The sequence below is a fragment of the Zootermopsis nevadensis genome, unplaced genomic scaffold (genome assembly GCF_977971745.1).
Source record: "Zootermopsis nevadensis isolate Lab colony 2312 unplaced genomic scaffold, Znev_1.0 Znev_ptg000016l, whole genome shotgun sequence".
Taxonomy (NCBI): domain Eukaryota; kingdom Metazoa; phylum Arthropoda; class Insecta; order Blattodea; family Termopsidae; genus Zootermopsis; species Zootermopsis nevadensis.
The window spans coordinates 513803-539126 of NW_028259148.1; the positions used below are offsets into that span (position 1 = coordinate 513803).

Genomic DNA, 25324 nt, shown 5'->3' on the forward strand with positions numbered 1-25324 from the left:
GTTGATTTTGATAGTTTTATTTATTAGGTTTTACTGTCTGTAGATATAGCCTCTGGGTTACCTGTGAAGTAAAAGTCAAGTAACAGGGCAGTGGTTACAGCTCCACTGTGGAAGGGGAGTGAGGCACTGAAAGACCCTATTGTAAGAACACTCTCTCACATTTATCTAAAAATATACTTAACAGGTGGAACTGTGTACTAATCACAAAATGTTGGTTTAACGCTCTAAATGCTACTACATAGTGCACCAGAACAGAATTATACACCCTTATCTAAGTGGACTGAACAAGGTCCACTTTTTGCTGAGAATGACCTGGAATAAAAACACAGACAGTAAATACTGAACTTATAAGTCTGAGAACAGTTAAAACCATCCCTAAGAGCCATTTTTATGCATTTCATCTTTCACTAAAACTATTTACATAGTAAAACTTGCCATCTGTAGAACAATTTGTTGAACATTTAAGACTAGAACGCAAAGAACCAAAATAAGTCGGGTGAAATACTATTGAGTACTGATACTATTGAACAGGAGCAAATCATTAACAAACAGGATATATTTCATGATAAATTTTATTATTACAAAGTTCATATGTCTAACACATGTATGTACAAAACTGGAATATAAATTTGGCACTACCGCTTATGGCTAAAAACAATATTGAAATCTTCTTCCATGTTCACATTATTTGCACATTCTATAAAAATCATACACACATACAGTACATACAAAATAATGTCAGTACAAAAAAAATTATACAAATTATATTTACAAGAAGTTTGTTTCATTGCCAGCACATTCTTTTGAACAAGACAGTTTCATTAAAATATGGCAACAAACACTCTGTTAATTTGTACCAAAGCTACGTGGCAAATAATTGAGCATATAGTCTTAAACTCTTCAGACAAGAAGTGATTAGAGAATATTTATAAAAATTCATTACTTGGATTCTATTTAAATTTGTGACTTTCAGTAGCATAGTTATGGGAGGAGTGGACACAGGGGAAAGAATAAATTATAAGTACGTCTGTTACATGTGAAGTGACTGAATTAATTCTCCTACAGTTTCGGATAACAGAATCTGATTGTGAGATTTTAAGGAAAAGGTACTTTTTCTTCCTGTTATATCAGAATATCTCTTCTTTGTACAATGTTTTCTGCAAAGAAAAAAAAAATTCCTCACATCACTAATAAAAGTTCAGCACTGAATTTAGAGCAAGTCACTGTAAAAGAATGCCACCAACTACTTTATTCCCTTTGACAAAAATCAATTAAATATACCTAGCTCATCAGACAGTGGATATATTCTTTGTGTACTGAATATGTGAAGCACAGGTAATACAACGACATGGCATTTTAATAAGCCAGAAAAATGTAATGAATATCCAGTTTACAGAACTGAATTTCAGAATTTTAAAATCTGAAATGTAAATAAAATTGTACATTACAGAATTACTGAAGGTTATGTATATATTGTTCCCTCTCAAATTGTGTATCTTATAAATACTGTATTTTAATATTTTCAATGCCTTTAAACAGTCTATTACAATAGCCCTGTAAAGAAAGAAAAGAAATCAGTAATTTTGTTTAAAGTAGTTGCCTGTAAAGATGGATACTGGGGATGATGCCTCCAGAGCACAAAGCTATTCCTGTGTCTGTCTAAAAAAATTTTGCCATTTTAAATGTGGACATACTGCAGCAGCTTTTATTGCAAAAGTAAATAATTGTAACATCACTCCCGAAATTATTAGCTTTTCATTCCACTCCCCTGTTAAGCTATGCTACTGGTAGATTCTGCATGATACTTTCAGCGACACTACAATTAAATTTTCTGACTTAATGAAAACCCGAACTATTGCTTCTGAAACCCGACACTCGTGCCCAGGAAAAACAATACATTTAAGAATAACCATTTGACAAGGAGAAACACCTTAGGTAATGATTTATATAAGCCAATTAAGTTGGCTTTAATTAAAGCTGTTTGAATGTGGTAGATTACCACATAGTTTTAAATACTGTTGTAGTTTTTACTTATGCAGAGTAGGAAGAAATGTTTTCTAAGATCATACCATGAAAAGGAAGCATTTAAGTTAACCTTATCAGTCTGTGCAGTACTGCACCGCGGTTAAGTCTGACCAGCAGCCGACTCAAAAGGAGATATAAATCCCCTGTTCTTGAACAATAAAAGTTAATGGCTTCAAAATTTCTGACTCTGATGAAGAAATAAATATAAAAAGTATTAAGTAGCAGTTTAATATAGAGAGAGACTTATTACAAATGGCTCATTTACATTACACTAGCATATTAGATAAATCCCTGATGAATAGTTTTTAAGGATGGCAAGTCCTTGGAAGGTTTTATTGAATCAACTGAGCTTTAACTTGTAGAGAGTACATATTATGGATGTAGAGTTTTGTTGTATTTAAAGCATTTTAGGCAGTTCTTTTTTCAAGAACCGTATAACATACTTCCACTTTTTTGTACAAAAAGAGAGTATCAGCTGTGATGGCCAATCACACAGCTGTTCTGCTAAGTGATGGCGTCTTGGAAGGGTCAGACCAGAAACACTGATAAGCTTATTGTCTGTGGCAGGCAGATGGTCTTATTAGGAAAGGTAAACTCTTTAATTATATGTTAAACTCATAAAAATTATAGGTGAAATATTATACTTGAAAACATATGACAAAGTGACCGGAGTTTTAAGCTAAGTGGAATCTTTTACTGTACTCTGTTAACAATTTACAAACATGACGTGTCTTATAGTCAAATAGTAAGTTTGTGTGACATTTTATATCTCCAAAAAGACAGTTCCATTAAACTAATTAACTACGCTCCCACATACTAACAAAAGGATGGCACAAATTTTGTAAATAATAATCAAATCATTAACATTAAAACCTGAATGCTTCCAGATCAATAGACAAGACGACAAGTCAAAATATAAAGTTGAAACAGGGTTCAGCAAATCACATCAGCTATCATTTTAACGGGTTTTGAGAGGAAGCTGTAACTGTCATGCTTAGCTAGGTAATAACGTCCTCTTAAGAAGTACGGCAACGAAATACACAGCTGGATTAACTAGGTCTCTAGAAGATAAATCTCAGTGTTTCACAGTCAACTGCAGTAAACTAGTTTCAAAGTTTGAAATTTATTATCAGGAATGTACCATTTCTGCTTGAGGTTAATTTCATGCTCCTGAATTCTTTGTGTCTTTTAGTGTTATGAAGTTTCTTTGGGAGGGATTTTGGTGCATTAAAAAGAAACACACACCAAAAATTCTGGATGCTCTGTCAATTACACCAAAATTAAAATAGTTCTACTACATGTGAATTGTAAGTCACTTAATGAGACGATGCATGTATTAGTGACTTATAAGCATGCTCCCACAGTTTCACAGCATTAATAGTACTCAGAAGTTTAATTATCATTTTGCAGGTCCTTAAGAAAGCATAAATGTTACCTGTAAACTGTCCTATAAATTCTTTGACACATTCCTGAATTTTGAAGATAGCAGCATCTCTTTGCTTTTTCAAGCACATTCATCCACATCACAGACAATGTTCTGGTCACTTCACAAAACATGTGCAGTAACTTCACTTATTACACAGTATTATTTTGTATTCAGATAGAATTTCTCAATTCTTGACACATATACAGACAGAAGGACTTTGGTGCATCAGTAACTGATTGGCAGAATATACAAATGGATGGCAGATCCTTTCATCCAATTCCTGTACTTTCTTAGCTTACACTAAAGCAAGGCACTTAATTAATTTTGGGATAAGTTCAGATACTAAAAAAATAACTTTTGAAAACATTCTTACCGTTCTTCAAACCAAAACTTCATATTTTTCCAAAAAAATATACTTGCTTTTGATGTATCCTGAATGGTGCATTATAGGAATTAACAATGCTCTTAACCTTTGTCAGCCTTGCATCTCAGCTTAGATGCAGTTGTACTGGCAGTAAGTTGTAGTAGCATACCAGTACCACCAACTCCCACCAGAGTTAAATCCAGCCGGCGGCCCTGATGTATGGGGATTCAAATCCCCTATTCCCATATGATAAATGTTGAAACTGATCATTGAATAACGAAATGTTCAGTGTGCAAAGAAATTTCTATGTGCATGTAATTTATTACATTCTCTTATGAAGAGAATGAAGCAAGAACATAACAGATCTGATGTCACACATATTCTTCTGATGGTTTGGGAACACTACTTGGAAGTCTTAGAGACACGGCTGCACGGTTATTCACCGAGTCTGGGAGCTCTGCAATGTCCTTGAAAACACCCACAAGACTTTCAAAATTGGGCCCCCAATTTAAGAGATAATCCCAACCAAGGGCTGCTCCTGCCGATGGAGAACCATTGTGGGGCCTGTAGATTGGTGCTCCCATGTGTGTCGACAGGTCGTCGTCTGATGCGACAAGAGTGCTTAGGGAGCCGCGGAATGAGGAATCAAAACCGTCATAGGATGCGGGTACAGGTGGTATGGGAGGTTTACTTCCAGTTCCACCCCCACTTTCTGCACCCCGTCTCTCTTCATCTTCTGCCTCTGCCAAAGGCAGTTTCCCTGCTGCACCAAACATGGCCTCGCCACGTTTGGTGTTGCTCGCGTTCTCTGAGTTAGTGTTGTTATCGTACTCAAACTCAGAGCAGGTAAAGGAGTCATTTCCACTCTCATCTGTTGTAGTTGAGCTGTGGTTGTCCAGATGCGGATCTGCACTTGCGGCTGCATGGTGCAGGTGGTTGAGATGATGGACCACCGGTGGTGGAGGTCCAGCCCCTGATTCCAGTAACCTGCGTCCTCGTGGAGCTTCACTGGAACTGGAAACAGCATCCAAGGTGCTGACAAGACTGGAAGTTCGTGGCCGGGAATTGAGCCGCTCTATCTCCTCTGCAGTGAGCCCAACTGCACCTCCTGATCCCCCATCTCCAGCGCCAGCACCTCCACCGGGCCCTGCCTTACGACTTGCTGCCGAGCTCTGTCCACTCAGCTGGCTCATGACTGGGCTATTGAGGCTTCGCTCGCTGGCATCCTTCCCACCAGAGGATGATGTGGTTGCCAAGAGAGCTGACTGCAGTGGCTTCCCACTGATGTCCTGCAGCGTTAAGATCCTTGGAGTCTGCTGAGCAGACAACTCAGAGCTGGGACTGAGACGTGCAAGAGGTGTGCTCTGAAGCAGTTTCCCACCTCCACTGGAGCTTCCACCAGCACCAGTACTTGGTGGAGAATCTACCCTGGAGGCTGGAGGTGGTGGTACAACAGACCGTGTTCCAGGAGGGAAATGATGTGGGGAGTGTCGATGTTGCTGCTGCGCTGATGCTTGGTGCTTGTGGTGGTAACTAGCTACTGGACCTCCTCCGCCGCCACCTCCAGCACTAGGCGGCAGATGAGGTGGAGTTGCTTTGTATTTTCTAACATTACCCCCTTCACGATAACCTTTATAGTGATACACAATGTCTATGTCAGATGGTGCTATGGAACTTGCATTTTCCAAGTCATAATGTTCTGGCACCTCTAAGTCCACTGTTCCACTAGTCGGTTGTGGCTGCTCATGCGGGTGATGAGGTTGTCCTTGACTCTGTGATGTAGCACCAGGAGGTGGGAGAGGTGGGTGTTGTGGCAGGGACTTGCTTACAACTTCTCTTTCTATTATATCAGGTCTCTGAGGTCTCATTTCTGTCCCGACAATTTCTCGTTCTTTGTATTTCTTAGATATCAATTCTGGTGCTACAATATGGTGGCCACCCCTCAGAACATCGCCAGTCTCTGAGAGAAAGCTGGGTGGACCTTCACGGCAATCACCCCCACCACTAGGTACACCAACACCACCACCTGTGACTAGAGTCGCTGTTCCTGGGCTGCCCCCTGGCCCATCACCTTTCTCTTTCTTCTGCCATCGCAGTCGGAAGACAACGAAACTGACAAGTATGGCAACCAGAAGAATGACAAAGAACACAATGACGAGGGTGATTCCTATACTGAGAGGATCTGGTGCTGTGGCAGTGCTCACACCTCCCACAGGGCCTGAACAGCCGGTTCCAATCTTTCCATATTGGAGTACCTCAGACAAGATACTACCGGATCCATTGAACGGTTGTACTTCGTTGTTGATGCTGAAGTTGGCAAAACAGCCTTCAAATACTGAAACAAAGGGCTGTGTTTTGGTATCACTGTTGCATGGCATTATTCCCTTTTATGTATTTAGTTAATAAAGTGATGACTGTCCAAATCAAACATATTCAAATATATCTCAGACATATTAATGCCTTGTTAAAATTAAATGCAATAATTCAAGTCCGTTCTCAAATATCACGGCAAATACTTTTATGAACTTATGCAGCTGTGTCATTTATAATGTTTCTAATACATTTCCCAATGCAAGTCAGTTAAAAATTAAAACAGCAGATATATTCTTTAAAGAGTTTTTAAAGTGCAACTTCCTATTGTGAAGGTTTTATTTGATTAGTACACGTACCAACTGGAGCAGAATCTTGGGCAGCAAATAACTCCCTCTTCACACCTCCTAAAAACACAACTGTGAGGTAAGGATCCAGGAAGTCATGCACTCCAGCCAGATCGAGTTCATCTCCGACTCGAACGCCATCGAGGAGGAGTCGGAGGCCACGGTTGTGAGACGTGAGAGTTACATTATGCCAATTCCCATCAGCCAACCCGCCACTGTGACTACTGCCAGATGGTGACATCACAGTCATATTTACTGGTGTCCGTGCTGCCCCCAACCGTGACACATACATCAACTGGCCACCTCGAAGCTGCATCAAAATAATTCAATTACTTTTAAGCTACATGACTTTACATACCAGGTTACTGGAAGAAAGTCACCCATTATGGTGTTCTAATGGAATAAAAAGTAAAGCTGTCCCACTATACGCCATGTAGGCGCTTGGGGGGAGTGGAGGTACAGCTCCTACTCATTCTTGACCTCAGCATTAGATGGGGGTGAGTGGTCAGCATCACGCCCGGCCGGCTTTACCCCCGGGAAAGGACCCCGGTACCCATTGGATAGGAGGCTGGGCGGGCCCCAGAGCCGGTCTGGACGCAGAGGCTAGGGGAAAAATCCTCTACCCCCGTCGGGGATCGAACCCCGGTCGCCCAGTCCGTAGCCAGTCACTATACCGACTGAGCTACGCCGGCTCGTTCTAATGAAATAAGTGATGTGTATTCTGCGTAAAAAACTTACCTTGCACCTGTTACTTACAAAGTGCTTTACAGTTTTGTGGGTTGTTGTGCCGTGTAGTCTTTTGGAACATTCAACATTCTTCCGTTTATTAACATATATACATCAGTGCAGGATTTTAATGTCTAACGTTGTTTCTGTATTAAAAAGGCACGTACTATTACATTTGAGTTATATAGTTACGCTTTCAGTTTAAGAACTGGGCAACAGCACGCATACCTCTAGAGATGTGAAGTCGTTATTAGTGGCAGTGTAGACTAGCAGTCCATCGGCTTGGACTGTCCTGAAGACAATACTGAGGCTTTTAGCAGGAGATGGGCTTTGAGCATTCTCCCTGTTCACTTTCCCTGGTACAGCTTCTTTCCTCCATAATGTAGATCCTCCATACATCGACTCTAACAACTGCATGCGCCGATGTTTGTCTGATACCCGATATTCTAGGAATGCTCCTTCACCAAGGCTTATAGGCTGAAGAGATTCACGACAGTCAGGAGCTACAAGATGTCCAATGGATGCTGAAAGTATCCACATTCATTATTACATTACCTAAATAAGGAAGTTACTTGACATTCTCTTAATTGAATATCTGTGCGCTGTTCCCTTTCTCTCAAACATGGGCAGGCACCAGCAAAATTTCTTTAGACACGCATGCGTGTGTGTAGTAGGCAAATCTATTTGTTATGTTGATAGTTCTGGACGTAAAATGTTCTGCAGTTACAATTGCAAAATGTAGTAACACAGTCCTCGTGTTACTTTATTCTGCCTTTAACTGTGTTTGCATATTGGTATCCCGCTAATTTCACTTACAAAACTTAATTGACTATTTGTGTTGCAAGGGCAAAAGGTAATTAAGTTATCCTTCAAACTATTATTTACTTACTTGATCCAGTACTGGGACAGACACACGCAACAGTTTTCCAGCGGTCCAGGCAGGAACCCATGGGCCCACACGGGTTCACTTCTAACACAGTATTCTCAGGAGCAGAGCACGGGCTGCGACCAGGGGATCTCCCACATGTTGAGTCAACTTCCCGGACACGCAGAGGATTGCTCAGATTTAAAGCTCTTCCATTAACTGAGACACTATGCACACAACCTACCAAGTCATCGGAATGAACCTGTCCAGGTCGCTCGAGGATTGCATCTGCAGAAGCAAGACCTCCAACCCACATTGGCTGGTTGTTGAAATTGAGTGTTCTGAAAGAAATACTCAAATGTCAGTAAGACATGAACCCTTAAAAACAGACAATGAACATCTCAAGAACAAAAGCAAGACACTTGACATATATTGCTACCATTTAAGCTGATGATATATGAATCATGCTGTGAAATCCACTTTCAATGTAATAAATAGTATCGCCCCTCCTTTGTCTCTGTATTATCACCACAACCTTTAACACATGGATATATTGTGTTCAGTTTATGCTGACAGAATATACTGAAACTTTCATTTTTGGCCGCTTAGGCTTACTGTGTCACTAGACTGGGGAGAAACATCTCCTGAAAAGCAAGATCTGATTCAGAGCCTCACTCACCCTGCTGGACCAATGTCATCAGCGTAGCATGAAATATCTCCAGGCCGACAGTCCTTGCAGACATCTCCACTTTCAGTGCAGGATGCCACACTCAGCGACACAACCCGTCCATTCCGGGTTGCCATCACCTTGTGCCACTCCCCATCAGCCAATGAGCCACCGTTCACCATCACAGAAGTAATAGCAGTGCGAGCCCCGCCATAAGAGAACACTGCGCGCCCAGCCACAAGCTCTAGGGCCACAAAGTCTGATCTCCCACCTGTCTGGGCTCCGAAGTTGTACACGAGTAATGCGTCTGGTTTTGTCGTTGCAAACACAACGGAGATATCATTCGTACCAGCATCCAGGGATGGGAAGGTCATGAAAGAAAGTTCATTGAAGCCATAGGTTGCTCTTTCACAGTGGCGGCCATATCTGGCTTCAGGACAGCTGCAGCGGTAGCCTGGTTTCAAACTAATGCACAAACCACCATGTAGACAAGGATTGGGTCTGCAGGAATCAGCAGAAGCTTCACACTGATTGCCTCTGTATCCAGGACGACAGAGACAAAAGAAGCTGGAGCCATCAGGACTCTCACGGCAAGAACCGCCATTCAGACAAGGATTCCCATCACAAACATCACCACGCTCCAACTCGCAAAGTTTGCCTTCTCGGAGAGGCGAACAGACGCATTGGAAATCAAATCCTTGGCGCCTGCAAGTTCCACCAGCTTGACAAGGATTTGGAGAGCATGGGTCCTGCCTTCTGTCACACCGTTTCCCTGTAAAACCTTCCGTACACCGGCACATGAAGTCATGACTGACCGTGGGAGATGTGAACACAACTGTCTGGCTGTCTGTGATTCTAGTCTCACTATGGACGTGAATCCCATCGCTGCACTGGCCCCCATTTTCACAGGTTGGTTTCTGGCATGGTGTGTAACCAACAGTTATAGCTGCAGATTGAAGAAGTTGCTGAATTGTGGCTCTTTTTCTACCAAGCATATCCACCATCTGAGCCTTGCCATGATAGCCTTTTGGACTTCTTGCAGCTACAGACAACTCCAGCCCCCCGTCAGCCTCGTGTAGGCTGTACAGGTACACTGTATCACCAACACCAAAAGTGGATTTTAGCACGTCAAGCAGGCCCTTGTAAAAATGGGTCAGGAACTTGGAAGCGGTCATGTTTTCCAGTCGGAGGGTCACGCTGTGTTCTACCGTGGAATTGTTAAATGAAATGAACTCCACGGAAACGGTCGAGATGACATCCGGATGTCTGCCGTCATTGCCAGATACAGTGAGGGAGTATCCAGATCCTGGTGTCACTTTGGAAGTGTGAAGGTCGCATCCAGTTGGGATTGTAAGGACGCCTCGGGGTGACGGAGCGTTGGACACTATTTTGCAGTGGTATTCGCCTGAAGTATCAGCATCATTCGGATGAACATCAGCAATCTTCCCTACTGGGAATGCATCACTGAAAGCATGGACCAAGACATGGACTGCTCGAGGTGTAGATGGGCTATCATTCTGGTCCAGCACCAAGATGGTGACAGGGTGCTGCGATTTCATTCGAGGTTCGCCGCTGTCCTCTACTTCCACCTGCAATAAAAATATTGTGATTTAATGTCACTTAATATCTGCTAAAAAAGGCAATGTGATTATGATAACACATTTGTTTAATTTGTCACAGAAGTAATGCCACTGGAGGCTACCCAAAATTCGTACTTTTAAATCTCACAAAATTGTAATATCAACATGGCAGACTTAAGTAACATAACAGACATTTTGTTTTTGAATACTTTTTCACTAAAATTAACAGGTTAAGAGAAAAGTTGGCATATATTTCATGTTTCTAGTTTTGGACATAGAAGCATAGTCAAAGCCCTCTACTGGAATCTCTGCTGTTCTATTAACCATCAGCTTATAAATATAAAATGATTAATTCATGTCTGATAACAGGTACCTTCAACAAAACTAGCAATAAAAAGACAGCACACTCACCAATACATCAAGCCTAGGGGTGGTCTCTCGGTCAATACTTCTTGTCGTCTTGATAACGCCACTATGTTTCTCCACAGTCAGCAGGTCTTTCTGATGCCCTCCAACAAGCCGGTATGTGAAAGGTGCCCCATTTGGTGGCAGATCAGGGTCTGTGGCACTCAAAGTCATCACACTGGTGTTGGGCGGTTCATTCTCTGACACATAGCCTATCACTTCGGGGGGGTCGAACACCGGGCCATTGTCATTAACATCCTGCACGGCAATCCTGACAGTAGTTGTGCCAGTCTGTGGTGGTGAACCAGTATCTATAGCACCTAACGTCAGGGTGTATGCAGGTACAGTCTCACGATCCAGTAGTGAAGTTGTTTCAATGTCACCTGTTGAAGGATCAACCTTGAACACATGTCCCTGATTCCCGCCAATGATAGAATATGAGAACTGGTTGTTTTGAGGTCTCACATCCTTGTCCACTGCCTTCACAGTGATAACTTTGGTACCTGGTGAAGCGCCTTCAGATACTACAGCATCATACAGGGCTTGCTGAAACTCTGGTGGATCATTTCCATCTTGTATTGAGACTATCACCTGAGCCTCATCTGTATCATTTCCTCTTATACCACCAGCGTTCTTTGCCATTACAGTCAGCACGACACGATTTTGAGTTTCTCTGTCCAGTCTTCGTGACACCTTGATCACGCCCGTTTCTGATCCTATATTGAACCCACGATCATTACTGGATCCAACGAACAAGTAAAATACTACACCATCATCTCCAGCATCCTGGTCTGTAGCTTGAATCATTCCAACACTGGTACCAACTTCAGCAGACTCAGATACATCAAAATGGAAAACCGGTTGCATGAATCTCGGATAGAATTCGTTCATACCAGTGATACGAACAACTATTTTGGTTGAACCATACATGGGTGAATCTGGATTAGCAGCCAAGATATCAAGAACATACGTATTCTGCTCTTCATAATCAAAACTCATCTTGGAGAATATAACGCCCGTTTTGGATTCAATGCTGAAGACATCTTTACCACTTCCACCAACAACAGAGTACTGGATTATAGCATTCTTGGCTGAATCGACATCATGCGCTTGCACGCGATAAACCGTCGAGTGTGGCGGGGTGTTTTCTGGTAAGAACGCCTCATATGACGTCTGGTTGAACACGGGGGCATTATCATTGATGTCTGTGAGCGTGACGGTGAGCATGGCCGGTGCATGACGCGGTTCAAAGCCCAAGTCAGACGCAGTGATGTTGAGGCGATATTCTGGCACCGTATCGTAGTCAAGCTGCTGATGAATTGTGACAGCGCCCGTCACGGGATCCACACGAAACTCTTCTCTTTCGTTCCCACTCGAGATAGAGTACCGAACGATGCCGTTTGGACCTTCATCCCCATCTGCAGCGGTCATGGTAACAATAGTGGCCCCAAGTGGTTCATTTTCTGGTACAATTACCTGAAGAAACAAAGAAACTCTGAATGATGTGCATATATTTTGGTTTCTCTATAATCGATTACTGTGATATTAATTCATATCAATTACTGTGTGCAATCTGGTGTTGCTACAGGAGCTTTGATATCAATAGAAACAAGCTGATATAACAACCCTCTAATATTTCTGTCAATTACGAGTTTTGTACAAATAGAAATGGTAAATACTTTTGCTTTATTTTTAGGTGTTGGACTTTTTTGCTGAATATCAATCATGTTTACTCACCTGATAGCTCAAGGCAGTGAACACAGGACTATAACGATTCTGCCCTGTTACTACAAGTGTGATGACGGCCTGGTCGCTCTGGGGTGGAACTCCTTTGTCTACTGCCCTTACCACGAGGGTGTATGACTCCAGCAGCCTGCCAGCAAGGGAAGCAGCTGTTACTGACACCCAGCCACTCGTCTTACCCACATCGAACAGCTCAGAACCATTACCACCAATCTTCACATACTCCACCTCTGCGTTCACTCCGAAGTCCGCGTCATCTTTTGCCGTCACTCGGATAATCTATGCAAGAACCAGAAAAGTAAATGGTTTGAAAATTTTTCAAAATCCAAAAGTGCTATACAACATATAAATCACTACGTTGAAGCCATTTTTTGTCATTTAATGAGAGCTTTGCACTTTCATACGCAGAATTGAACAATGAACAGCTCGTGAAATACAAATATTTAAAGTGGCCGATGCAGACGGAAAAAATTAATAATGTTCTGATAATTCCACTATGGGTAAACCATTAAGTGAAAGTACTTTTAAAAGTGAAAGCATCCCGTTTTAAGGAGGACAATAACAAGTGCATCTGGAACAAAGCTTTTATTACCAGACTTTAAACTTTAAAATCGAAAATGAGTTTCAATTACTTTAGTATTTCTCATCACGTCTTTGACTTGATCTCTGTCATTAGCAACACTAAATCAAAATTGATGAGTAGGAATGTCACTGGGGTCTACAACATTTGTTTGCGTTACATGAAAATGTGATATTTTATAAATATAGTCAGTTACTGTACCTGCTGTCCCGTCACAGCATTTTCTGGAACAGGTGTGAAGTATTCCACCTGCTCAAATTTTGGAGCGTTGTTGTTGGCGTCAACCACATTGACAGTAACCAGACATTCTGATGACATTGGTGGCTTTCCATTGTCTGTAGCCATGACAGTGAGGGCATACTGATTCTCTGGAGAGGGCTCCAGTGCCGTGTGTTTGTAACGGAGAGATCTCTTGGAGAAGAGTTCTCCACTGGCGGGATCAACGGTGAACAGATCAGACGGATGTTGTAGTGAGTATGAGATGACGGAGTTCGGACCCTGTTTGTCCCTGTCAGCCGCTGATACTTGCCCCACGAACACGACACTGCGCTGAAGTTCTGGGAAGTTAAAGCTGTAGTACGAGTGTTCAAACTCTGGTGCATTGTCATTTTGGTCCTGGATCGTAATTGTGAGCGGCGTCTCGGCGCGCCACGCTCCGTCCACTGCTGCCACCTTGAGCAAGTACTCATCCTGGGCTTCTCTATCCAGTGGACCAGAAACAGTCACATTACCCGTAGTGGCATCAATGGAGAATTTCTCCCCAGGATTCTCAGTGAAACTGTATGTTGCATTTGCATTTTCTCCGATGTCCAAATCAGAACTTGTAACCTTAATCACAAATGCACCTGGTTCTGCATTTTCTGTGACATTGACGCTGAAGAGCCGTGTAAATCGAGGAGGATTGTCATTCTTGTCTAGGACTGTGACCACAACGGTGGCACAGCCCGTGAGCTGAGGACGCCCCTGGTCCAGTGCTTCAACAGTGAGCTGGTAGCTCGCGATGCTCTCTCTGTCCAGACGAACACTGGTGTATATTTCACCGGTTTCGGCATCCATCTCAAAAGCACCATCCTCATCATTTACCAGACGGTACACGAGTTGCCCGTTGATTCCTGAGTCGGCATCCGTCGCTCGAACTTGTACCACTTTCTGTGGTGGAGGCTCTTCCTCAAGGATACTGGCATTGTACATGGCATTCTCCATTACAGGGGCATTGTCATTTGCATCTGTGACGTTGATGACAAGCTGCAAGACACTACGGAGAGGTGGGACATCAGAGTCCCTCGCTTCGATCCAGACGATGTACTGGGGCGCTGTTTCAAAATCGAGCCCTCCTCCTGCTACGAGCACTTCGCCAGTATTCGGATCGACTCTCAAAGCATCGCCAACGTTACCGCCCGCGACTGCAAAGTGAATTTCTCCGGTTGGCCGTGGCTTTGGAGATGTTGCGCTGAACTGCGTGATGACCTTGCCCGCTGCAACGTCCTCTGGGAGAGAGAACTTGGTTTCCCGAGGTGCGGTAAGGCTTGGAAAGAGTCCTGAAGGACGCAGCTGAACTGTGAGTTCAGCTGTGGCCGTCTTGGCTTCTCTGCCGCCATCTCGAGCCTGAAGTTGCACCCGGAACTCTCGCCCTCTTCCACCCGCTTCTGATAGCTCGCGAGCAGCCTTTACGACCCCAGTGTCACGGTCTACGGAAAACAGGGCAGCGTCGTCCCCGCCCAGAGAGAAAGCCACGCGGCTGTTGGCTCCCTCATCGGAGTCCACGGCTTTGGCTCCAAACACAAACTGGCCTGTGGAAGAGAGAGAGAAAGGGGCAAGGATATTAAAGGAAATGTACTTTTTCAGGGCGTCATAAGCACACGAAATTAGTTTACAATTTACGGTTTTTGCAGGAGTTGAATTTCTGGTAGGATGCAGATACCTGGTTGCGTGCGGTCTGGGACATGCACGATGTAGTGCTGACTGGAGAAGCGCGGAGCATTGTCATTCTCGTCCAGGACAGTGATGGTCAGGTTGACGGCCGAGGCGCGTGGCTCCGTCACACTGGAGTCCTGTGCAACGAGGGTGAGGTGGTAGCCCTGCACTTCCTCACGGTCCAGTTCCACGGCCGTCGTTATCAGCCCAGAGTCAGCATCCACCCGGAATCTCTCCACGTTGTCACCCAACAAACTGTACCTGTGGCGGGAACAGCAGCCTCTAGTAATGCTTTGGGGGCTTGAAACGGACAATGCATTGTGACATGACGGTGGAAAAACGAACGGGCTCTGAGACTTGTTTATTTGCCCGTTTGATTGTCTGTCTGATGTTTACCCTTCTGCCTGTCTGTCCTCTTGTCCATGATAACCGACGGCCATTGTATTCGGCTGTGACGTACTGCATCCAAAGACGCTAGCTGTATCACATTTTGAGAATCACTCAAGGGTAACGTTCCTACGTAATTGCTGATTTTTGTTTAGTGAGGACAGCCTCTCTCTTGAAATTACCTCCCACTGTATCCGTTTTGGGTGTGGTTACACTGCGAGACTAAAAGAGAAACGTCATATCCCCCCCCCTCCCCAATCGGCATTCTTCTCCAGCTATTGTTCTGTTCAGAATGGGAAACAGCCAACGTGCAACTTCTCACCTTATCTTGGAGTTGAGGTCGGCGTCTTTGTCCGTGGCGAGTGGCTGAAGCACCGGAGATCCAGGGGGCAAGTTCTCCCGCACGGTGGCGCTGTACGCCTGCCGTTCGAACTCCGGGCCGTGGTCGTTGACATCCTGGACCACGACGCGAACAGTCCCTGAGCCTGTCAGGGGAGGAGTGCCTGTTCCCAAAAACGAAAGATCAGCGGTGGGGAATGAGATGAGCGGGCCGTGTAGCACGCGTCAGAGAGAGAAACTCAATACACAGTTTTATCCGAAGAACGTGAAAGGAGACCTATGCCCAGATGGGAGGGGGGATAATATTAAAATGGATTAAATAAATAACAGGTGAGGTTGTATACTATATTCAACTGTCTTAAGACAGAGTCCAGTGGCGCGTTCTTGTGGAAGCGAACGGTAGTTCGCATTCTATAAAAGGCTGACATTTCTTTACCACGTGAAAATAATTTTAGGGTTTTTTTTACTAACAAATGCGATACGATGGTCAAATGATGGATGGATGTTGACAAAGTTAAAAATACGTCTGAGACACCCGAGTATCTGCCTCCAGAACTGAGACACCTCAGAAGCACCTGTCCGTCTTTATCCACGTGACTTGACTTCAATCTCTCGGGGACATTAGCCTAAAACGACATTCAACCCTGTCCGTAGTTTCCTTCCTGATTTAATTCCAGCTCTTGTATGGACGAACTCGATTACCTCGGACGTCCCAACCATTACCGTCGAAGGATCTGATCGGGTCGTTAGACAAACAGACACACGATCTTCAGATACTATACAGGGTGTTCAAGCTACACTATTAATTATCTTCGCAGTGATTTTTCGTGGTACTCGCAGCGCGTTTTAATGGGACTGGAGTATCCCTGAAGAGCGTTTGTCAGATCGCTTTCATCTCGTCCTGACAGGATAATCACTCAGGAGGGAACCTCAGCAAAGTACTTCCGTCTCGCTCCCACTCACACAGAACATGGCCGCTCATGTACAGGGTTTACGTCTCCTGTGAAGCAAATCCGACGAGGGACTGAAGAGGAAATACACAGATGCTGATGTGCACGTTCCGGGGACCGATTCAACTTTACTCGAGGACGCAGGGCGCATAGGGTGACCCTGAAGTAATCGACGAATCAAGATAATCATGGCACTTCGCTCTGAAGAGAGTCGAGTCTTGTGAGTATACCAACGTTTCGGAAGAAAATTCTGCCTCAATTTTAAAACCACCGTCATCCACGGTAATTTAGTCACTTATGAGGGATAAAAAAAGTCTGCGTCACCACGCCAATAAAAGCTCTAGAGTGGATCCACACTTAAAGAAAAGAACGCCTTTCATGTTACCACTGCAGCTTATATCTTGTTAACTAACTCATTGATTTCTGTCAGGGATATGGATAAGAAATGCGTCATTGCTGATGAACCACAAGCCGCCACTGACAATGAGACGCAATGTTCTGAGCGTGCAGTTTCCAGCGACCGTTCGGATCGCTGGCCAGCCTGCAGACAGGCAGAACCAGACAAATCGGCTGGCTAGTGGCTCCGTATCTCGGACGAGATTGTAAACAAGTTTCTATGAGCACTGTTGTGACCAGAATTCGTTTTTGTTTTAAACCGAAGGGAAATTTTTGTTCCTGATCGTGGGTGGTTGGCTGCCTTGGATTATTGTCGTTTCAAAGTCGGACACGGGAAGTGTGACTTTCAAGAACAGCCAAGGGATTGTTTGAATAGCAAAAATACTGCTAATGGATGGGTCAAAATGACGTTTTCTGACTACAATGGTAAAATATTCATCACTTAAATATGCGCATTGTCTACGTTAAATTCGTTGGATTTACCCACCGTCGCCACGTTAATAATTAACTGTAACTATCTAAAGGAAAGCTAAAAATATAGATTTCATACGAAAACGTGTGGTTATACACGGACCACAGAAGAATTACGCCAACAAAAGTTGCGTTCAATTGAAACATCTATAAAAATTCACAATTTGAAGACCCTAGATTAAGTGGAGCTGCTTTTCCCCCCGTCGTGTATCATATTGTTATTGCCAACTGTACAAAACCAAAGGTTACTACGTTAGGATTACTGCTCATACCAAATTTAGTGAGAACTGGTCAGTTAATTCAAACGTCGACAGAGTGAGAATCTCGTGACTTCGTTTTCTTAAGGGAAATGGACTAGAAGTGCACAGAAGCTGTTTCCCTGTGTAATTCTGTCTAAAAAAAAAAATTAAGTTCGCTGCATCTGTAGTTCAAAGTGATTCGTAATTGTGATTCACCACACACTGGAATCAAAACCACCAATCAAGCCATAAAATAACATCGCCTGCGGCTAGATCGGATTCAGAAAGATTCAAACCAAAAAAGAACATTTGCTTCTCCGCTTGCAACTGTTTCCATAATTACGATATCACGACGTGCCTTTTGTTCTCGAAGCTCGAATCTTCTCTCGCGAATCTTGAGATGAAGATTTTAAACTCTGAGTCATGGCAGTAAATCTCAGAATTGCCACCCCCCCAAAAAAAAAAAACTCACATCCTCCATATAAGACGCACAACACCAACATTTACATCGTCGAATACAAACTTTGGCCAGAGTACAGGGTGACTAGTAAGTTGTAATTCAGTCTTTTGTCTTATCGCATTCAACATACAACAATTTTACGCCTTAACTGCGTCAAATATGTTTATATTATCAATCCAGTGCAGGCAACAATAAAAATATAGTTTATGAGACATTTTCGATTCACTTTTTAATATGCATTACACTAATTATGAACAAGCTGTTATTACAGGGAACTGGGATGTGTTCTTGTTTGTTTGGGGCAACATTATATTGTTTATCTGCGACAATATGCACCCCTGCTCAGAGCAGGAAGAGGTGAAGCATGGGGGCGTGTTCCCAAGACGGGCGGCCATGTTGGTATGGGCGTCGTGACGTCAGGGTTGCCCCCGAGCGCCATAATCCTCCACCTCCACGGCTGCCAACATGACACATCATTATGCTAATGGCAGAAGGAGCATCACACACATTTCTCGCCTTCCCTCGCAACGAACGTTAATCCGGTAGTTCAGTACCAAGTGATCCACATTCCACTGGACGATTATGGACGTAAAAATATGATTCAGCGAGTAAATAACGAGTGTAGATGTTTTGGGCGGGAGTAGACTACAAGCTACCCTCGGCCATTCCTTTGAACGTATTGAAATAAATAAACAGCTTTTTTAAGAAATCTTCAGTACGTCCTTACTTGAAAACAATAACGAAGACTACGCATGGGCAGTCTTTAATAACCACAAGGCTCTTACTGACGGAGACAGAACGCGTTTGCTAATTTTAATGGAGATGTAACGTGTTCTGTTAATATATAAAGAAACAGCTTTAAAAGATAAGTAAAACTCCGTGATCTACGGACCTCCGCCACGCGTCTCAGCGAGCTAAATGAATGGACTTCGAGGTACATGAAGGGGTGTGTCTGTGGGTTTTGCTTATACAAACCTCAATACATGCAATTTTGATAAAAAAAAATAATTCCGGACGTGTTGCTCACTTGTTCGTCGTCTGAATTCGATACGAGTGTACTATTTGTTCTGTTATTGGAGTGGGGCATCTCGAAGTGACAGCAGGGGCCGGTGCCTCAAGGGACGCGGGGGGGGGGGGGGGGAGATAAGTTTGGGCAGTAACTCGCGTTTCACTTGTGTTTTTCTTCTTCTTATTCTTTGTTACAATGTTCTTTTTATTTCCAGTGCTCCTTCAATGCATCGTGGCTTTACTTGGAACACTGCACTGCCTAATAAGACACCGGAATATTCATCAGCGCTTGAAATGTGTGTCGTACCTTCATCAGGCATCCTTACGGGGACGACGGGGGGTCCTGACGGAGGAGACGTCGTGTATAACCCGATTTCAATTCCTTCGTTCTAATAACAACCTTTACGAAATCGTTAATGAGGTCCGTATCTGGCATTAATAAATCCGCTGCATCGCACGGAAAAAGATCCCATGAAACACGACTCTTATGAGTAATCACGGATAACAGGAGGAGGTGAGGTTGCTGTTCTGGACCGCGACTTCGTGTCGACGTTTTAGTAGATACAAACGTTTCGGGGGAACGTTCTTGCGGTCTGCTAGTTCCACACTGTGTCGCAACCCACAAGACCACCATCAGCTTCTCCACTGGTTTCCCCATCGATGACCAACACCAAGATGTGGCCTCGAGTCTACACAACGTCTTGGCCCAAACTTCTTAATGGACGTAGCCGAGGGGTTAAATCGATTCTCTGGTTACCTCGGGGATAAATGAGGACTAAATGATGGCTGTCTTCTGGTAGAAGTTTACCAACGTTTCAGAGGTCCCTGCTGCCTCCATCAACACGGCGACGAGGACAAGATCTTTGGACCTATTAGTTTTACGCGGCAATTAATGTACAACACTCCTGGTTCGTTTACCACATAATTCTCTTGGTGCTTTATATTTCAAATAAAATTTAAGCACACAACTGCTGCGCCATCTTAGAAGCAACTTAAGAACTTACATTCCCTTGAGAGTTTTCATATGCATAGCTTAAGCTACGAAATTATGAATTATGCAAATTGCCAATGTGCAAATAATCCTAAGTACATATTTCTTACCTAAAATATATCTCACCAACCCAGCATCGAAATAACCTAATATTTTAAGAACGTTACCCACAAAAACTTACGAATAAAATCGTTGGTGTGCTTATGATATACGAGATCTGAAATTTAAATAACCGGACTGATTCAGTATAAAAAACGGTGTCATTAACCTTTGGTGGACGTGGTCACCTTCAGACTACTCGCTTTCTGACTTCATTAGTCTCTGACATGCCAGGAAACATTACTGAAAATCTGTGATATTTCACGGCGAGGGTACGCGTCAAGATTGCCTGTTTTTTGGGGATTCTGCATCGATTGCTTATCACCTGATGATGAAGGCAGCAAGCACCTCTGAATTGTCGGTCAGTATTTACAAGACAACATGGTCCACCATCGCAGAAGGCGCAATGTTCAGCACCATTAGAATGAAGTAGATGATAAGGCAGTGCTGACTCCTACTGGAACTTCTGAGAACAATAATCCAGAAGAGAAGTTCGCGTCCTAACTCCATGAAGCACAAACTTTTAACGAAGTCCTCTCGCGCCACCAGCCATCTGAGAGATGCGTTATAATTCAATCCTGATGATGGCCGCTGAGACAGTCTTCGAAACGTTGGATCACAGAGCCATTTTCACAGGATGATAACCAGAGAGGACTTTACTGCATCCAGATTATAACAGTTCATCCCGTAAAAGAAATTCCACGCATTTATATGTTCATTACCGCGTTAATAAAACTCTACATGACATGAGATATGGTGGGGGTGGACAGCCCTCTACACGCCAAAGGTAACTATATATACCACCTGCTTTAACAATCAGTAACTCCATTTTGTATTATGGATTTCCTGTGATTCTTAGAATAAACAGCGATTATTTTCTTAAACAGCGTTAACCAGATGATCTTTGTAATGGTGAGGTGAAGAGTTTTCTTCGCGGTTCGGACCGAATTCTTAAATACAATTTAGACGAGCTTCCGGGTTTAGAGGGTTAATGGCAAAGTGTCTCCCGCTTGCTAATTTAATCCGAATTCCACTACATTTTCCAGTTAAGGAACATATTGTATCATCTCATTTGAAGACAAATAATCTCTTAAATTGATACAGTGTTCTTGAATATTCAGCTGCGTTCTCAAACAGTGGGCCACAAGTTCTCACGGCGGATTGTGGTCTTCTCGGTTAGAGGCCGCGCAGCCTCGTACATGGTTATTAAGGTTTCGGATGGACCTGCCGCCAACATCTTCAGGTATTTAAGGATCACAATCCACGTTATTTACTTTCTCCGTGAGAGATAAAGGTCCACAATCTTTCCGTTGTTTGAAACGTCGGGGAACAAAAGAGTCTGAACCGGGAAACAGCCAAAATTCTCCGCAGTTAAAAATATCCATTTTATGTTCATAAAACTTGGAAGGTAACAACAGAGCAACTGACTGCGACCTAATCATAATAGTTTATAACCGATTACGTCAAACAAAAGCACGCATTTGAAGAACGTAATGACGATGAAGGGCAGGACCTCGTTTTATCTGGCGGGCCTGACTAACAGCTGTGACACGCAAATGTCAGTGCATTACGTGCTTTTGTCTCAGGCAAATTTATTTCCCTTGGATTAGGCATTCAAGTAGGCAATGTTACTATTAGTTTTATTAGGTGTTAGCCATTAATAGGGGTTAAGTGTAAAACCGGTTATAATCTGGCGGACAGATCGAAGAGGCTGGCGCACTGCTGCATACAATATAGTATGATCTTCTTTTGTAATCGTCTCATCCTCGGATGTAGAACCTCGGTGGGTATAGGTCACAGGCAGAGAGAGCGAGAGAGAGAGAGAGAGAGAGAGAGAGACGGACAAATGTCTCGTGTACACATCAACGTGTACAATAAAGCTGTTTGCATGTCAGACGTGGAATTTGTGTCCCGTCGAGACTAATGCTCGCTATCCGCACCTTTTCATGTACGGAGATCAATTTCCTGCGCCACGTAATTCCACGAAGCGGTGCCTCTAATCAGAAGCTGATAGTCGCTCACGTTGTCTTTTACAGGACGCGAAGGTTCATCACGATGTTGAGAACGGCCCGCCACTAGTACACGTCCTCAGGAATTTTGCTTTTAAGATTCGCTTTAATATTATCTTCATGTCTATGTCTTCCAAATAGTCTCTCCTACTTCTTATGTTAGACTACACGGCGCAACATCTATGAAGACAATCATCTCTATATTGTCTTTACATAATTCCCGACCTTTTGTAAAGAACTGTGACTGAAAACTTGAAACGAAGCGTATAAGATGTATTATTTTATATAAATTATAATTACTATAGAAAGTATCATGTTTGTCCCCAAACACTCTTCAGTTACGAAGTAAATAATATGAATACAGCGCCTATTTTTTAAAAAAAAATTAACAACGGTTTGAGCTGTCGCATTCAAGTCGCGTCACATCTAACCACCCACTCCCTGTCAAGGAGTTTTGCGTCCGAGATTATAAACCATCACGCACAATATACCACTTAGAACACAAATGCGTATCACATTTAAACGCCTTGAAATTATATCACACAACAAACAACAGAATAAATCTTTATACTCAAACGTCACTTAACCGTAGTCGTTATTTCGATGATGTCAGCTCAAGTACTGCTGCTGTTTCCGATTTTCGGGGTATAAGCGTAATTAGTGAGTGGGGGGGGGGGTTGTGTTTTGGGCCGCGATGCAGGCCAAAAAATTATGTGCGCTCAAATTTTAGTACAACTCCCCAGTACCAAGTTTCGTGAACATCCGGTCAGTAATTTTCTCGAGTTCTTGTGTCTACTGACGGACGGACGGACAAAACTATTGTTTGCTTGTGTAAGGTGTTAATCTCTGCGAGATGCTGTAGGTACAGCAAAGACGGAGGCTCAAGAAATCTTTCTCTTCAGAAACTATGTTAAGAAGTCGCCATTACGTGGCTCACAAAAGCTCAAACGTAACGTAACATAACATAACATAACATAACAACTAACATGCTGCAGTGTGCAAGCTTCGTGTGGCCAGAACGCTTCGATAGAATCATTACTTTTTTATGCTCATAGCAGCATAACTAATTCCTGAAATGGTTGGATACTTTTGGCATAAAAAACAACAGCTCAGGGTTGCTATGGTAATGTTATGTATTCCGTAAATTATCCCCCCCCCTCTCTCTCCCTCTCTTGAGACACTGCAGTTATGGTGTGTGGTAGATTTCTGGATTGTTATCAGTAATAAGTATCGCATAGTTAACCCGCGGACAGCGTATGATTTTGTGCTATATCACGTCAAAGGCCAGACTCGAGCACTTCGCTCTTTAAAGGCATGACGAGATTAAAAGTGATCGTCCACTGCCTTGACACATTGCTGGGCGACTTTGTGCTGCTAAGAATTCTGAGAAGAGGTGATAATAGCTTCAAGCGACACCAAGTTTGATCGAAGATAAGGGCCTTTTTTGTTTCAGGATGGGACGCGAGCGCAAAGGAACATTATCGTGGTGAACGTATCTCATTATTATGCAAAAAGAACCCTCCTATGACGCAAAGTTCACCAAAAGTAATTCGTTTCAACTTCGTCATTTGAAATTTATACCTAAATTACTGACGAGAAGAACGAATCGGGCAGGATAAGGCAATCCGCTATTGGTCTATTGCGAATCGGGTTTGCCGAAATGCGCGGTCGAGTGATTTATGAATTGTCGTCTTTTGCTATCGGGAGTTCACAGTCAAAAATCAGCCCAGACACCGGTTATCCCGACACGCGTTTTGTTGCTATCCTCAGTCCCTCCAGGCAAAGTCCACGAACGCTTCCTTACATATCCCTATCCCTAACTACAGTACGGGAATTTTAAAATGCACGTCTCCTTTTCAACTGAACGACCAACATTATTTTCTGCATAATTAAAGACGAACTGACAAGTCTGGAGTAGTAATGATTCACTGAGCGTCTATTATATTTTTAAACTAATTAATTTCGGTATTTAACAGAGAGGTAAAGGTGATTTTTGCAAGGCAAAACTGCCCCTCTGCCCGAAGTACCCCGCCGTGAACACGAATGAAGCCGTGGAGGTGGAGTGCCTGTTCTCTGCACCGTTACGAGCAGCCAGCTCCGGCCGCTTTGCTAGTCCCAACGCCTGCCTACGAATGAATGCAATCCCGCCAAACATACGTGTCGAAGAAGTTGCCAAACGGTCACGGGGATCACGTAGAACGCACAAGTAATCCACACAGACATTTGGTAAGTTCAGTCTCACTTTTCCTGGCGTTCTTTACGCTTTAGCGCGGATAAAGAACGACTTATGCGAACGTCGTGTCCGTCCTTCTGTATGTCGCATCTTTCAGCCGAAGAGATCGTGCTGCCATCTATCAATAGCCATAAGAACTATTACGTCTGACATTTCATAACTCGAAAACGGCGGAACAGATATGTACGAAATTTGGTACGAGCTTTATGCCATTGGAGGCTACTCCTAACTCGCGCCTTCTGAGTTGATAAAATCCGTAATATCAACGTGACAGATACTTGAACTTCTGAGGTGGGACGATTATCCTGTGATGACCTCATTCTTTATCATGGCGTCATCTATCAATGGAAAAACGTCACACCGGTAGGATGTGGCGAAATATTTCTAACATTCTCTTACAAATTCACTAAACGAAATCAAAAACTCCAAACTACGATCCGACTAAAATGGCGCAAATGAAGCCAGCGCGTGCGGAGCACAGATCTTGAGACTTATACCACTCATACCGACACAACCTTTACATAAAGCTCCCCCCCCCCCCACATTTATAATGCAGTGCCAGATGAAGGCGGTTGCCTCCGAAGTATTATACACTGCTTTAATATTTAACGACTTCATTTTTTGTAATTAAAATTATAAATTATAATTCGTCGCCATATATTTCCTCTGGAAAATGTTTATGTGAATCCAGAAGGTACCATTAATTGCGGCTGATAAAAGGTTGTATATCTTCTTCAGAAGCTAATAGTCGCTCACCTGGTCAATAAACTTCCAGCTTTTTATGAAACCT

General features: G+C 43.3%; 1 protein-coding gene across 2 annotated transcripts in view; it reads right to left on the reverse strand.

Moving 5' to 3' along the window:
* Window positions 1-554: 554 nt before the first annotated feature.
* ft (cadherin-related tumor suppressor fat) overlaps window positions 555-25324 on the reverse strand; it is a 177405-nt gene continuing 152635 nt past the window's right edge. For both annotated transcript variants that reach the window (XM_087349317.1, XM_087349316.1), the window contains 10 exons: window positions 15662-15842; window positions 14960-15213; window positions 13240-14828; window positions 12453-12737; window positions 10722-12191; window positions 8743-10319; window positions 8088-8404; window positions 7427-7722; window positions 6485-6782; window positions 555-6150 (listed from right to left, as the gene is read on the reverse strand). In XM_087349317.1, coding sequence (XP_087205443.1) covers window positions 4187-6150; window positions 6485-6782; window positions 7427-7722; window positions 8088-8404; window positions 8743-10319; window positions 10722-12191; window positions 12453-12737; window positions 13240-14828; window positions 14960-15213; window positions 15662-15842 — 8231 coding nt within the window. In that variant the 3' untranslated portion in view covers window positions 555-4186. The remainder of the gene's footprint in view (window positions 6151-6484; window positions 6783-7426; window positions 7723-8087; window positions 8405-8742; window positions 10320-10721; window positions 12192-12452; window positions 12738-13239; window positions 14829-14959; window positions 15214-15661; window positions 15843-25324) is intronic.